This window comes from Astatotilapia calliptera, chromosome 22, assembly GCF_900246225.1.
Source record: "Astatotilapia calliptera chromosome 22, fAstCal1.2, whole genome shotgun sequence".
NCBI lineage: Eukaryota > Metazoa > Chordata > Actinopteri > Cichliformes > Cichlidae > Astatotilapia > Astatotilapia calliptera.
This window is the reverse complement of record NC_039322.1, coordinates 30567077-30584297: the sequence shown is the minus strand read 5'-3', so window position 1 is coordinate 30584297 and position 17221 is coordinate 30567077. Positions and strand designations below refer to the sequence as shown.

Here is a 17221-nt window from a genome sequence, read left to right as displayed (position 1 = left end):
GAGTTTATCTTTTTTATGATCCAGTAATAATGGACTGATCATTATAGTTGAGAAAGTCTTTCTTGAGTCGCCCGGGCTGAAGAAAAATATGGACTTGTTTTAGTAGACCCTGTGTCATAAAAAACAACACACACCCACACAGTATTTCACTGTCAAAACTTGTACATAATGTATATATTTTTTTTAACTGAATTCACTTAACTTACTTTAAATTTTTATATACAAATTTCAGCCGGCACAGTGCATTTCAGAATTTAATGAAGCATAACATACAACCATTTTAGCAGTCAGATTTGAAGAGTTGGTTGAAACAGCATGAAACCTCACATGAAACTGAATTATTAAACATCCATCACAATAAAAACAGCTAAATCCGTTTAGACTTCCTCTTCCAAGCACCTGATGTCCATGGAAATAGATTTCTGAGCCAAGGTGATAAGGCAACTTTTCAGAGGATTAGCAAAACTCTAATTAAATTTTGAATTAATGTTTAGCTACTGAGTAATTTTTTCTTGATTGGAGGTCTAAAATATGTTTAATCGGTACATACCCTCCAATGCTAGATGCTAAAATTGGGTTCAAATTGCTTAAAAAGTCAAAGTAAAATAGATTTCTAGATAAAAACTAAATAGTCCAAAAACAGTAAATGGGCTGGTTCTTATGTCATCTATGTCATAAAAGGAGCTTTTTACAACATATCTCCTCATAACAAGAGGAGTGTTCTTGTTTGGCAACGTCATTCTTAATATCTTTTCAAGGTCTTTTTGTTGGGTGGGTCCCAAACTTCCTGTCTATGAAGTTCTCACTGGAAGTGTAAATTAACTTTGTTCTGCTTTCCTGCAGTGAAGTCAACAATTGATTGAAATTTACAATCATTTCTAATTTAATTTAGTTGCACTTTGAAAACCCTGGCTTTAGAATTTGTCAGAATTTTTAGCACAGGACATGGCTTTAGTGTGACTATGTATTCTTATGTGTACCACAGATGTCTTGGGCTAAAAAAATCCATCTTTAGAGTGACTTTGTGAGAGCTGTAGAAACCCTGCGCTCTGTTCCGCTTGAGAAAAAAAACAGATAGTCAAAATCAACGCTGCGGACATAATTTGCAGCAACGGGTTACAGAGATTTCTTCTCTCGCTAGCATGCAGTGTTTTATCAAGCCAAATCACAGCTAGAACATTGGATATAAGTAATTGTTTGGTTGACCTGAATGCAGCGAGCGCACACACACACACTGAGGTGTTTTTGTGTAGGCTTAGACCTTCTGTTACTAAGGGAACCAACAAAGGGAAGGATGCTGACGTCGGAGCAGATGTAGCGTTTTGAAGGCCGTGTATATTTTTGCCATAACCTTCAACTCCTTACCCTGAACTCTCACCTCAGCATCGGGGAGGGGGGTGACTAAAGGGGTATGTGGTTAGTCGGAGTGTGTGACACTGGGTGTGTTCAGGTGGCTGCGTGGAATTGAGAATGGCAGTCCAATTTCAGGTGCGTCACCTGCTTCTGTGTGCCACACAGACAGGCAGGCAGACACCGTCTCCACGGCTTTCTATCCTGAATCCTAATACAGCCTCAAACACTCCGACATGAGTCCTGCAGCCATCATATCACTTCAGCACCTTCCATGACTTTTTCTCCCTCTGCCCTGCTCTGTGTGCTTCAAGCATAAGCAATGCATGCTTACCCGCCTCCTAATGCAAACACAGACAGATGCACAGATGCATGAATACTCCCATTTAAAAAGGTTTTGCTCTCCCCTCCTAAGAAGCAACACCCTGTTTTTTTTGGTTTGTTTGGTTTTTTTGGGCAGGTACGTACTAACACGCACAGGTAAAAGTGACTATATCTTGATTATTTGGCACCAGGTGTGACAGCTATGTTCCATCTGCCTTCTGGAAAGAGCCGTGGCCTTCAGAGAAATTAAATAAAGAGCAGACTAACAGGCTACTGCGGCTAGATAGTGCCACACATGGCTAAAGATATATTTCTGTGTGCGTCTGTGTGTGTGCGTGCGTGCGTCTGTGTTTACAACAAAAGCAGGTGAGCCAGCTCAGAATGGGGTGGTTGAGAGTGGTGGAGGGTGGGAGTGGGAGAGAGGGGGTCCAAAGTGAATGGCTGAAGAGAGAAGCAGCTTCTCCCGGCCTCTGTCTTTGTGGCCTTTCTTTCTCTTTCTGTCAGACCCTTACTGTTATTAGCTCCGTGTGCTCCATCAGACATGCTGTTCTCTCAGTAATCACAATCAATCCAGCCCACCGAGAGCAGGCAGCAGCTCCAACTGTTCTCCTCTCACAGGATTTCTGCTCCCCTGCATCTTTCTTTCTTTCTTTCTTTCTTTCTTTCTTTCTTTCTTTCTTTCTTTCTTTCTTTCTTTCTTTCTTTCTTTCTTTCTTTCTTTCTTTCTTTCTTTCTTTCTTTCTTTACCCTGTTTGTTATTACCTTTTTTCCTTTTCTCACTCCTTTCCTGCCTTCCTTTTCTCATTTTTTCTTTTCGCTATCCTCCTTTCTTTCCTTGTTTTCCTTTCTTGTTGCTTTCTTTCCTAATGCTTTTATTTCCCACCTTTTTCCTTCTTTTCCATTTTCCTTCATTGATTAAGTGTTTCTTTCCTTACCTAATTCTTTCCTGCTTCCTTGTCTTTCTCCTTTATTTTTTTATTTCTCTTCCCATTTTTCTCCTTTTTTCTTTCCGCTTTCCTTTTTCTTCTTTTTTCTCCTTCTTTCTTTTCTTAAATATTTCTTTCCCTTTCTTCTGTCCTTCTTTTGTTAACTTATTTATTTCTGTCTTTCTGTTTTTCATTCTGTCATTCTATCTATCTATCTATCTATCTATCTATCTATCTATCTATCTATCTATCTATCTATCTATCTATCTATCTATCTATCTATCTATCTATCTATCTATCTATCTATCTATCTATCTATCTATCTATCTATCTAGATAGATAGATAGATAGATAGATAGATAGATAGATAGATAGAGGAAGAGTCATGGGAGCAAAATAGCATAATTAATAATGCAGAATGATTATGCTCTCACAGGTGGCCGATGTTAAAAATATCCCCAACCCCACCGTGGAATCGAAGAAGTAAAACGAAGGTAAGACGGAGAAAGAGAGGTGGGGAGTGGGTCGTGGGTGGAGGTTAAAAGGATAAAAGGAGGCAGGTGGAGAAACCAAGGGAGAAAAATGGGATTTGATGAATAGATGGAGACAGGGTGCTAGCATGAGAAAATAGGAGTCCTGAAATGGAGAAAGAAGGAGCCTGGCGCTGAAAACTAATGTGTCTGTCTGCTGATCTGCTCACCTCCAGCTCTCATCAGGGCTCATTAACACGTCAAATTAATTCTGCACTCACACACAGCCTCAAACGCACACAGTCACACACACACAGCCATGTATGCATTCAAAAAATACACATTTAAACTAAATGACAGATGTGTGTGCGGAAGCAAATTCTTTGTCACATGAAATCCTGAGAAGACTCTTGAATGCACGGCTACGTGTCGAAAGGCCAAATTATCAGGTTCGGGTAATCGTAAGCCATTTTCACGCACGTACTGCAGCGCTGAACGTTTCTACGTGTAACAGTGGGAGACGCATGCAAATCTCTGACACAGTTGGCTTGGCATTAAATGGCCTTTAACCTGCCAGCTCCCTACTACAAAGTCTGTGTGATGTCCTGTGGCACTGATTTGCATCAGTGTGGAATCAGTGGAGATAAAAGTCTGCTGCGGCTAGTGGTCATCCTGCGTCCTGTCTCCTGCACGCTATCTTAAGGCAGCAGAGTATCTGGGCTAGAAAGAATGTGTGACCAAACAGCTTAAGTCACATATTTATTAATTGTTTGTTTTTGTAGACTGTAGATAAAAGTCTTGTCAATCACAAGCGCGCCCTGTATTATCCTCCTTTTTCACTCCCATGGAAATCGTATATTAAACAATAAACATCGTGACGCATTCATTATGCTCTGAAACTAGAAGATGACTCATGAAGAGAGAGTGTTTACTGAGAGTATGGATCATGGGAGTCATAAAGCTGTGTTTTTGTTTGTCGCAGACTTTGAGGCCCCCTTAGTCGCCCCCTGCTGGCTATCTGAAAAAAATGTAGCTTTAAGGCTCATTTACATAGGCTTCACCCCAATAATTCTTCACCCTCAATAACATTGAAGCTATCCAATCTTAAGTGATGACATATGAACCTGGCTTCCGGGTCCAAACTACTCTGTGTTTATTAAGGCTGTTGTGTTTTTAACTTGTTTTAATGCTTTGTTTCTTCTATTCAATCTGAACAAGCCCTTAAAAAAAAGTCAGTGATCACTGTTGGCCTCTCTCAGTTTTTATTACCACTATTCATTTTAAAGCTCAGTTTTTAAAACCTTACGATGTAACGGGAGCCCAGCTCATGCAGCAGTATATTAACGACTAACCTCGTATTGTGGATGGATTATCTCAGTTGTTCTCCTGACTAAAGTTGAGTCCGTTTACAGCATCGTGCCATGCAATTACATTTATCCCTAACCTCTCGGGAGCAATCATGTTAACTTTAATTGAGTGGAAAAAAGTTAGCGTTCATCCTCCATCTTTACTGTGTTTATGTTATGCTAACATAGCTCTGTAGCTAGCCACCACGTAGCACATCATTACCAGCTAGTCCAACTTCAGTAACCCTACAAACATCACTTCTGTTTAGGTTTTTGTTTTCATTTATGTTGGAAGTGATAGCAGAGCTGTACGTTTTAATTTTTTCAGAAATCTCTCAGCCAGAGCATAATAAATTATGTTTGGGTGGAAACTAGCTAGCTAACTCCCCGCTAACGTCTAACTCCATTAAATTTAATAAATTGTAATAATCATGGATGCCTGGATGTTAAACTTAATTGTTACACCTGGTAGAGCAGGCACACCGATGATTTTATTAAAGATTAAAGAATTTAGACAGTTTTTAACTTTCAGTGATGCCGTAGTGTTCCTTTGAATTTGGGGCCAGAAGTGAAGTTTGGACCCGAAACGGCTTAAAGACCGGATAAAAATAATAATAAATTGAAATATATATGATCAACTTTACACTGAATCAACTGATTAATCATTAAGGAAAATGTGCTTGGTGTAAACTAATCATGAAAGTACATTTCATTTACATTTTATCAGATTCCATTAGATTTAAAGTTTTTCATGGTACTTATGTGACTAATCTACATGAAAAATCTACATGTAATTAAATGAGCTAAAGTGTGAATTTTGGACTTAAACCCCCTTTAAGTGTACAAGCTATGTCCATCTTTTATATCCAGTTAGTTTACTTCACAGGAAGGTAGCATCTGATTAAGTCTTTCAGAGTCTGCAGAAAAGCTTTGCTGCTTCCATTTCATATTGAAGTTTTAATCTGAAGTGTGTGAATCCTTCAGCTTTATAAAAGTATGAAAACGTATCTGCCAAATATGACTTCAAGCTGATGCATTTTCTTTGCAGGGCTCAAACACCTGGCTGTGTTATTATCTTTCCTTTCATGATTTTTACCAGTATAATGATTGTTCCACCATTGTTGTGACTGTCAACCAGTGCTGGGTGTAATGCATTACAAAACAACACTTTACTGTAATCACATTGCATTTTTCAGAAATGCAGTAATGTAATGCATTACTGTACTAACTTCAGTAGTCAAGTTACAATTTCAGGCATTATCATCATCACAAATCACAAAATACAGTCACAATACAAAATAAAGTTGAGCATGATAGGGTCCCCTTCAAGTCACTTTTACAAGATTCTCAATTCCAAATTGGACAGCTGTAAACATTTTAAAGCCATCTGCTGAACTCTTGTTGATCAACCCGAACACTCACACAGAAAATAAAGAAAACGATCTACCTGGTCCCAGGGGCTGAGTCTCCCTCCAGAGAACATGAAGAGGTAACCCATGGTGACCAGACAGGCCCATATTAGCAGTGAGAACAGGCGAAGCATCCGCTTGAAGACAGATTCGATGCAGACGAGGATGAAGATGGACAGGAAGAGGAAGAGCGCAGTGGGCACTGTGATCAAGAACGTCAAGTGGTCTTCTGTATTCTGGAGAGAGACAGAGATGGTTGGAGGTGAGGTGAGTTTGGTGAAATTGAACACATTCATGCTTTGGCCCTGGGTTAACCAATCACCTCTAATTGGCTCTCCCGTGGCATCAGAATGCGACCACTTCTGTCAGTATCTCACCTAACCCCGTTCTCAATGCAGATAAAATGCCAGAGATTTACATGTGCAAAGAGTAGTTCTTTCTCTCTACACCAAACCACATAATGGAACGGCCGAAATTAAACACAGAGAGATAAGGCAGGGTAGGAAACAAAAGTAAGATTAAGGAGGCAAACTCTTGATTGTACTGTGACTCATCTGATATCATCTCCCCACCTGATTCTTAATATAGGATTATATCTGCACATCGGAAAATGATGCTAAGGAGGTACCACTTCCGTTAAAGAGAAGGGGACCTGATGACCAGATCTCGGTGTGTTTGCTTCTTCTATAGGTCAAAACCATGCACGCTGACTAATGTGTAAGCACAATTATGGACGGATTTTGATTTAAGAAAATGTTACTGAATCTAATTTTCAGCTTCTTCCTAATCCCTGATGCTCACCCCATAATACCTACAATGTCTTCTTCACCTCTCTTTAAAACTGTCCATTGCTTTGGATGGTTGACCACAGGACTCATCTGTCTTCGCTATCTCTGCTCTTTGCATTTTCACTTTTCCATCAGCCTCCCTCTCATTCACACTTTCAACTGAGCTTCATTCCTCTTCTCGCCAATGCGTACCTCCACCTCTCCACACTCTCTTCCACCTGGTCCCTATATCTCGGTACAGAGATCATCTGCAAACATTGTCCTGCCTAACCTCAGAAAACAAAAATGGGCTCAGGGTTGATCTGTCTCACATGGGAGGTCTCTGCTGTGGGAACGCACAAAAAAATATGAGCCACCCGAAAACATACTTGAAAACGGCCAGTACTGAAAAAGGAATAATTCACCTTCGAGGCCGAAACCATTTTGCACCCGTTCTAAATTGGGGCATCCTCTCAATTCATGTCCCTTAACCAGAGCACAGCCTGAAGGCAAAGAAGCACCTACCAGACCACACAGATGAGTTCTGATATTGTTTTAGACACTCATGTCTAAAAGCTTCAACCTTAACTCCAAATTGACAAAATGTTTGCTCTTTTTTTTTTTTTGCTAGTGATGATGTTAGGTCCTCAAAAGGATGGCGGTACTACACAGCGTGCACGCACAAACAGACGAGCAGACGGCACAGATCGGCAGGCAGACAGTCTGAGCCCAGGGAATGTGCTACAGCATCACTTCCACGCTCACACTATCAAAGTCAGCATTTAGAAGCTGTCACCACACAGACAGAACACTCTCTCGTCCTCATTTGGCATATATGCAGGTCAAGACGTTAAAGGCAACAAAAACTGTCCATCCCGTCAAGTCGTAATTTCTTTTGTTTCTCCCCCACACAGTGGTTCAGCTTTTTTCTCTCATTTAGCTTTGTGCAATTACATGCCTTATTAATATATTGATTCTTCTTTGTAGAAACTTGTGAAATCAAGTGCAAATGAGCTCATATAACTGCCAGATATATACAACTGGTTCAAGAAAAATGGCTTCATATGAGACTCATTAAAGCTTATGCAGCTTTTGCTTATTCTTTATGCAATCTTTACCTTTCTGGTCAAATGTTCTCAGCATGGAGACTCAAAAAACCCCGAATGCAGTTATGGGATTCAAGGTAGATTCATAATCGTCTTATTTATCATTTTTATAATTGTTAACATGAGCAGACTAGAACAAATCCAACAAAAACTGTAATGGAACGAGTCTGCAGGGTTCACCAAACCTACTTGCTGCTTATATTGAGGCTTCTACATACGAGTTCAGGGGAAAAAAGTGCACTTTTTTTTGCAACAATATTCATTATTTGGAGAATAATACGTGATGAACATGATGATGAACTCATGATGTTCATTTTCCTGCTCCATATTTTTTTCCCTTGCACTCTAGAAGGGCCAGCCTGGTGGTCAGCTCTGTCTTCTCACAGCATGAACATCCTGGGTTTGAATCCTGCAGCAAGATAGTGATGTCATGGTCCCAGCACTTTGACCCACTTATACAGAAAATCAAGATACTTCCTGCTTGTTTTTTTCATGTTATATTCTCAGACTTTCTTACTTTTAATCTCCTGTCTCATTCTCAGTGATTAGTTTCACTAGTACCTTGTTTCCTTCAATCATTTCTTGTGTTTCTAATTAGCCTTTAGTGTATTTAAAGCTGCAACTTGCCTTAGTACCTTGTCACGTCTGTCTCCCAGAGTGTTTACCTGTTTGGACCTCTATGGACTTTTGTTTTTTTGTTTGTTTGTTTGTTTTTACTTTGCCTCAAAGGTCTGCTTTTGGGTCCACATTTCCCTCAAACATGACAGAATGATGGACCCAGCCGACGTTGATGTACATTCTGGGGAGCTTAAAGACGAGTTTGTGTGGTGCTGTAAGATTTCCACCTGGATTCTTGGATCCACAAACATTAAAACCCTGTGGGTGGGAGATCAACAAACATCCACAATTCCTTCAGTCTCCCACAAGTTCGGACAGTTTTCCCAATAACTGCAAAGCGGAAAGATGACTGCAGTTGCTCAGATGTAAGTAGTATCTGAGTCTCCTTAACTCCTTAAATCCATCTGCTTCATCCAATTTCCAGTCACTTGTTCCTGCTACCTACCTGGCCAACAACCACAACCAGAGGATGACGAACTAGCCTCCCTTGACCCTCCAGCTGCTACATCCACAACCTAGTCATCCAGCTCCACATAGTAACTGGCTGCACCATCCACTGCCAACCTGCCAGAGCTCACTTCCTGCATTTTATCATCTTTTAAGAAGTCCTCAGTGACACAGCAGTGGTCCAGCTCCGAACTTTACTGCAATGGATATGGATAGATGGATGAAAGAAAATGGCCTCTAGAGGACTGGACTTGAACTACAGTAACTTTGCATGATATAAAGTTCCTTTAAAGTCACCCTCCTTTTATATCATTATGTTTCTGGTTAGTGGGGGGTGGCAGAGTGGGAGGTCAACAGACGAATTGGTGCTGCATAAGCAAAGCTCTTGATTTACCGGTCGATCATCCCTACCCTCACCTATGGTCACAAGCTTTGGGTGAAGAAAGAACGAGATCACGGATACAAGTGGTAGAAATTATATTTGTCTGAAGGGTGGCTGGCATCTCCTATAGAGATAGGATAGGGTGAGGAGTTCGGCCATCCAGGAGGGGCTCAGAGTAGAGCCTCTACTCCTCCACATCGAAAGGAGCCAGTTGAGGTGGTTTGGGCATCTGACAAGGATGCCTGCTGGGGACCTCCTGGGTGAGGTGTTCCGGGCATGTCCCACCAGAACAAGGCCCCAGGGCAGACCCAGAACACGGTGGAGGAATTATATCTCTCAGGTGGCCAGGGAATGCTTTGGTTTTCCCCTGGACAAGCTGGAGGAAGAGGCCGGGGAGATGGAGGTCTGTGCTTCTCTGCTTAGGCTGCAGCCTCCGTGATCCGGAAATTGATGGATGGATGTTTCTGATTGGCTGTCTCTCACAAACAGAAGGCTTAAATTGAATTGCTAATAGTTGAATGAGATGACCAGATTTAGGTTTCCCCCTCTCTTTGAAATCATACAGAGCCTGTGCTTTTGGCTCATAGAGATTACTTGCACATACACTTAATTCATTATTTGACTAAGTGTATGGCCCACTTTAATACCAATTCCACAGTCATGCTAATTAAAGACTGATGACAGCCAAGAGACAGTTGTTAGATTGTTGTCCCTTTTCCCTGCTGGATGTATCACGGATTCCTAGCTGTAAAAAATCACTGGCTAATTTGGCCTGGACCTACAGAAGAGGTATGACTAATTAAGTTAATATTTTGCTAAAAATTTCACTTGCCACTTATGATCTGATTAGCTGCTGAGCCTCTGCACCAAGAAATAATGACAGTAGTGTTTTCAGCAGGTCTGATTGTGCTGAGTGAACGTCCACAAAAAAAGGAGTGCATAGCCTCCTAGAGCTCATTCTACTAATCCGCCTGTGCACTCTGCAACTAATGTGCAAATAAAGCACTCCGCAACATCTTTTCAGAATTTATACACTCTGAGGGGAAAACAGGCAACAAAATAACCATCATTCACCCAAAGAGCAGGATGTGAAACACCTCACAGGCTCCATCCTAAAGCCAGTGCCCACATAAACCATTTAAACTTATTCTAGTCGAGTCATGATTACACTGACAGGTCCGGCATGATAATTGAGCGAGACTCTCTGTGATAACTTGTCAGCCATTTTACAGTAAAAGGCACGCCGGTGTGGGCAAAGAAACGCATTGGATCCTCTCCGCGTCCAATTCAATTTCTGTGAGAGAAGGAAAAAACAAGATGTCACAGCCTCAACCTTCAGTAACGGGATGTTTTGACAGTTTATTGACTCGAGCTGCTTGGTAAAATACAGCAGAAGCTATTCGGTCAGAACAAATCCAAGATAGCAGCATTAATGTGGCAACATGGTGCAGCAGCGGTAGCATGAGTCAGGGTCTGGTGAAGGGATCCCATGGGATCCAGCTGCTGACGCCACGGCAGCTATACAGTCAGCCCGGAGCACAGATTGAATCCTAATGAGAATGTAAGCAAGACTACAAACTCTTACAACAGCAGAGGTTCTTTTAGCGTTAGAAACACACGCAAAACACACATGCGCACACAAGTCAGAGACATACAGAGAAAGAAAAGGGAGGGACCTCCTTTCTCGCTACATGCGCATTTGGAGTGAAGCAGCTGTTCACATCGACAGAAAGAAGCATCTGCACTTTGCACATTTCTGATCGTAGGCCATCTAATCCTGTTAAAACCCCTTTGAAACTGGTTAAAGCGTTTTCCCTTGACATAGCACAGAGGGAGTGGGGTGTGTCTGCCTGCTATATTGTGCAGCATTGTCACCCAGAACAATAATTTCCTTTTTTAACCCAGTCTGTCTCATCCAGCTATTATACTGGGAGGGGAAAAAGGCTGGGGAGGGGTATGGGGAGACATAACAGTGGCAGAAAGAGACGCAAAGATTCAAAAATCTAATTATTCAGCAGCAAAATGACAAAAATGCACCAAATAAAGAAACTGAGGAGAAATGGGGGCCAGAGAGGGTGTGTTGCGATCGCGGCAGCGTATGTTCTTTCCACGTGCTTGTGCCTGCTGAATATTTATACTGTCTGATGAAGCAGCACTGGTGGCATATTCCTTCAATTTGCTCTCAGCCTGGTAATGAAATTCATCAATAATCAACAACCCTTTCCCTTGAAGGCCCATCTGCGGCACAGAGAAATGTTAACGCGCTCTCCACAAACAGGTCAAAGGTTGCAGAACATCCAGCGCTGAACCTAAAAGTTTATGGTTCACATTATTAAAGCTAGTTTGGAGTGAAGTCACAGTCACTTTAATGGAGGACCTACCATCACGAAAAGGACACTAACTCACTGCAATGATGTTTTATGGGCGCTTTAGCAGCTTTTGTTGTGTTTAACTGTCATGACTGTTTTCATTTCATCTTCAGAGATTGCGTTACTTCAACTGTGTGATCTTACATCCGTTCATCACAGCACCATGGTGAAGGAATTCATCGGAGGCGAGTGAAGAAATGGTCATTTTGCCAGCAGAATAAAAAGAAGCCTGATGCCCACAGCAGGGAGACGGTGCTGCTCAGTGGATCAAACCAGTTTGAAATGCTTCTGCAGATTCAAGAGGCCCAGCAGCTGAGTAAAAAAAGATCACTTATTTAAAGATGAGCCATGAAGAAATGGTAATCTTGGTCGCATTTCTGCTTTAACTCTGGAAATGGATGAACTATGAATTTCAAATAAATCTGATAAATTTAATGTTAGTTTAAAGGCTCAAGGGGCTAATGAGGACTAGATCGTATCTCAAACTGAATTACTCCTTTATTTATCACAATCACGAGGGAGACATGTCGGGTGGATGTCATTTTGAGACAGAAGTAACAAGAGTTGAAGATGGAGCACTGTCAGCTAACACCAACAACCTACATCCATAAACAACACACAGACACACATACTTGCTAATCAGTGCTTAGTAATAGCCTAATAGCCTTCTGGACGATCTGTGCTATATGGCAGGTCGCATCAGAGAATTCCACTAATAAGACAGAAAAAAGGGGCCAAACACTACAACACAGGGGAGAGGTTCAGTCAGTCTGTCAATGGAAAATTGTATTTAGTAGTCAGTATAATCTTTTAGTGATATAAGTTTGCTTATGGTAGGATGCTGTTTGTAGTTATTTGTATTAGGAAATGTTTAACCATGTATACTTAGAAGCATATAATTAATTGTGTAGTGACAGGATGTGTGCACCCCAGGAATGCACCCCCACATCCTGGGAGCATGAGAGCTCGTACCTTGTCTTATTGCTTTACGGTAGGATTAACGTAGCTATGTCTGTTTTAGTTTAAGTGCTTCTTTACATATAGATGAACTGTTGGACTTTCCAGACCAGCAGGTTAAGGGAAGTTGTTTATGGGGCCACACTCTGACCCCACACACACACATACACACACATACGCTCAATGGAGTATAAAATAAAGACCGGGGCAGTTCTCTCACTGGAGTCTCTTAGAGTGGAGGCTGCCCTTGCTAGCAAGAAGTTCTGTGTGTTTCTCTTCTCTGAGTCTTTACTGAAGAAGTGTTTTAGAACATTTTCCCTAACACAGTCAGTAACTCGAGTTAGATGAGGAAGTCTATGGGAATTCACTCACTTTTGTCTTCTCCTAGGAATAATAGCAGCTGTCTTGAATATTTCCCACACTCAAGCATTAATAGTTTAGTTGGTTTTTACACAGTGCTTGTGCATTTTGACTTTTTTGTTAAGGGTACAGCATCAAAAATTTCACCACTAGATATCAGGAGACTGCATATCCTAGTCAACTGAATTTTGTTTCCTTCCAATTCAAGTGCATAATCCTAGCTGTTGGGGATATCCTGAACTTTTCTATCAGTATCGCTCTTTTTCTTTTTTTGTCCTTCTATTAGCTGTGGTTAGCCTCTTTTAGCTACTGCTACCCTCTCTTACGGTGCGTTCACACCGAACGCGATAGACGCGACCAAAAAGTACCAGACGCCCATAGCTGGTCACGTGCACATTCGCACCTCAACGCGCGACCAATTTGCAATTTTCACGCGCGTGAAGCGGACATGTGGGATGAAGTAGTGCCAGATGGTATGTTTGCAAGATGGCAGCTGTTGATCTAGCGTTTGAAGAGAGAGTCTCCTTTCTCTATTTACTGTGGAGAGCAGAGCAGCGGCGTAAAGGACGTCCTTGCCATACCTGGGTCCATCAGGTCCTCCAGACACGTGAGCAGTTTGGTGAGTTTCACCACTTGCTCCAGGAGCTGCGTCTGGATGACGGCTGCTTTCAGCGGTACCGCCGACTTTCCCTCGTCCAGTTTGAGGAGCTGCTGTCCCGCGTCGGTCCAAGCATTGCCCACCTAAACACCAACTACAGGCGCTCAATCCCACCTGCAGAGCGCCTGTCCGTCTGCCTGCGGTTAGCAAAAGTGTTTAATATGGTAGTCCTTTATCGATACCTGTGCTAATATATGCTCATTTGAAGTCCCAGTGACTTCCCGCCACCCACAAACCTCTAAAAAGCGTTCCTGCCTTTTTAAAAAATTTCTTAATAAATGGAGCTTGCCTCCAAAATAAACTAACCTCTCTTAAATAATTGGGCTTCACTATGTTCCTATATAGTAGTATATTTTTTCATTGGTATAATATGAAATAAATTCTACATGTGTCAAGTTGTGTGCCAATATTTGCTGTGTAGTAGAACTGAGACATTAGTCATTACAAAAATTTATTTGAAATAATATTAAAATTCTTGGTAGAGAAAGCAGCTGGTGTTGTACAGCTCCGGGTGGTTTGCTACGGCGTTGATGAGCCTTTCCTCCATATTGAATGAAGAATGAGGGGCTTTGGCTGGACCTGCCAATTTGAACTAGGCCAGAGCATCAAATTCAAATTTCAAATTCAAATTCAAATTTTATTTGTCACGTACACAGTCATACACAGTACGATATGTAGTGAAATGCTTGGACAACTGCTCGTGACCTAAAGAGAACAAAAAAGGAAAAGGCTATGAATAAGATAGGAAATAAATATGAAAAATTAAAAAGGGTAAATTTAACTAGGAAGGAATAGAATATAAATTAAGGTTAAAAATGAAATAACTGTACAACACAAATTAGAATGAAGGGTAAATTTAACTGGGAAGAATAAGATAAAGATAAATATATAAATTAAAGTTGAAAATAAAATAACTGTACAACAAAATACACAATACACAATATAGAACTATATAAGAATGTATGAAGAAATCTAAATATAAATAAATATATACACAATAACAGCAGCTGTACAAGTATTAACCGGAAATGAAGAATATAGTGACCAGTGTTGTGCAAAACCAAAGTCCAGAAAGTCCAGTGTGTGTGTAAGAACTGTATGTGTGGGTCAGTACTGTGTGGTGGTGTGATTGAGAGACCGTATCGCCTGCGGGAAGAAGCTCCTCATGTAACCAGGCTCCTGATTGGTTGTCGCGGCGCGACTTGACGCTGAGTTCAGATTTTTCCAACTTGAGTGGTAGACGCGATACGCACGAATGCGCAAAATGCACCACACAAACTGCCGTGCGTATTTTTATTCGTGCTTCAAACGCGTCAGTCGCGCAACTGGTGCATTTTCGTGATTTCACGTTTCCGTGATGCAAATCTGAATTTTCGCGGGATCCTCAGTCGCGCTTCATCGCGCTCCTCCATTGACTTTACATGTAAACCTGACGCTCTGGTCGCGTCTATCACGTTCGGTGTGAACGCACCGTTAGATATTGTTAGCCTCTGTTAGCTACTGTTAGCTAGTGTTGGCTATTGTCATCCACTGCAGATCTAACATTGTTAGACTCAGACACTCAACAAACTCTAATACGATGTGAGAATGTAATCAAACTTTATCAGAGGGAAAGTGTGATTTTTAGAATACTTGAGCCTAACATTAGCTGGTGTAATATTAGCTTATAACCAGCTGTTCTTGTTGTATAGCCAGTTTGCCACCAGCTGCTGGAAGATGGGAGGGTCTTCTCACTTCTAAGACCTCCATGTCTAATCTGCTGACAAGAAGTAACTGCGGAAATATCTGAAATAAATAAGCATATTTTCGTGTATTAGAGCCCTGACTTCAGCTCAGGAGATTCAGCTTAAAGTGAGGAGGAAGAAGGTGATATTTTATCCAGATGTTGGGCACATTGTCTCTTTCCTTCTTGTCTTTGCTTCTTTGGTGAAGGTAAGATAAAGGAGAAGATAAAGGGTAGGTATGATCAGCGTCTGATAGTGCACACACAACACCATGCAATTGCCTATGAGTTCTCTTCTCTTCCACCTTTGGCATACTACTTAGCTGGTCTCTAACCACACACATAAAACATGATTAGTCAGAATGGCGATATCTATCTCGGTCACTGTATTCAAGATAGCCTGGGAACATGGTGGCTTCTACAAACCAAATGGATTTATTTTAAGTTTATGTGAACTCACTTTGTTGGGAGATCTAATTTCCCTAATTTGAAGACCAGATTGTTTTTATGATGTCTTGGTACTTAAAACCTTAGAACTGACTGGGGGACATGTTTTCCTTTTTTTTCTTTTCTTTTTTTTACCACGACTGTGTAATTATATCTAACTGTGATTATATCTTTTTTAAGGCACTTTAATCAAGAATATACAAGCAATTGAATATAGTTCAGAAAAGGTCAATTTTTCGCAGCATTGTTGCTTGAGGTCTCTGTGTCTAGTGGATTATTTTTACCCTGTGTAGCTCCAACCACACCTAGTCAGTGACGTCACAACATCTATTTCATTCCACTCGGTCACCTTACTTCTCTCCCAGTAACAGCTGGTGATCCATCATTACAAAAACACCCTTCCCTCACTGCCTCCCATCGATCAAACTGTCAACGAGAAGGAAACTAAATCTGTGTTGTTGCTTTACTTAAAATATCAACAGACTGCTCACGAGCCGGCAGAAACAGTGCTGGAATCAGTGATGAGCACCAAGGCAGCAATGAGAGCGGTTACAGTTCACAGATTACCAATCTTCTATAATCAGACGGAATATTGATTTTGATTAAACTGTCAAATTATGTTTTGAATGACCTTAGGTTAACACGGAGGACACACACCACAGAAAATACAACCTCAAGGCAGAAAGAACAAGAATGATTTTCCTCTCAAAATTACTCGGACAGAAATTAAAAAAGACTTCCTCAGACAAACACACCCAAACAGCACAATCGCTGATATGCACATACCAGCACACACACACGTACTGCGCAAACTGGGTGGAGGGGCCGGCTTCTTAAAACAGCACTTTGAGCCACTCCAGCCATGATGTGTGGCGACAGATAAAAGTGGGCAGCAATTTTGGGAGCATTAACGCTGCTTTGGTTGGGTTTCTGTCGGCTCACTGATAAAGCCTCGGCACTTACAACAACATCCTCCCCTCTCTCTGCTGCCCAGCCTCTTAGCTTCAGACCCAGCCTCTATTTATTCCTGCCATTCTTCTTGCTCCAGCAGTAATAAATACACACGCCTCGCTGAGCAACCGCTTCATCACTATAGACAGGCTTGGATGTTATTTAATAGGAGCAAACTTGGGGGGAAAGAAATGAATGATTTCAATTTGCATTGAGAATGATGGGAAATTACCTGCGGGGTTGTAATTTAACCAGTGAAGCACAGAGCCTAAGAAGGAAAGGAAACTTGGAGGATTAGATCGACCAGCGGGGAGTGCAATAAATTCTATTGATTTGTTTTAAATAGAAGGCATCAATAAAGGTGGAGGTGCTACTGAGAATGACCCCCACAATTATTGAGTCGAGGTGCTACTTAGAGAGCAAAACAAATGTCTAAAGACCGTCCTGGGCATATGAGAGCAAAACAATCTTTATCAAACAACAACAGCAATAGCAATGAGTGGGCTTGCTTTTGTACGGCTATTCCATGAAACACAAAGGCAGCGCTGGCGAAACAATAGCTTGTGTTTATGGTTGAGTGTTTGTGGCCAAAACAACACTTTTCACTTGAC

General features: G+C 41.4%; 1 protein-coding gene across 1 annotated transcript in view; it reads right to left on the bottom strand.

The window, feature by feature from the left end:
* adcy2b (adenylate cyclase 2b (brain)) overlaps nucleotides 1-17221 on the bottom strand; it is a 73137-nt gene that overhangs the window by 52427 nt on the left and 3489 nt on the right. The window contains exon 2 of the mRNA XM_026155644.1: nucleotides 5864-6061. Coding sequence (XP_026011429.1) covers nucleotides 5864-6061 — 198 coding nt within the window. The remainder of the gene's footprint in view (nucleotides 1-5863; nucleotides 6062-17221) is intronic.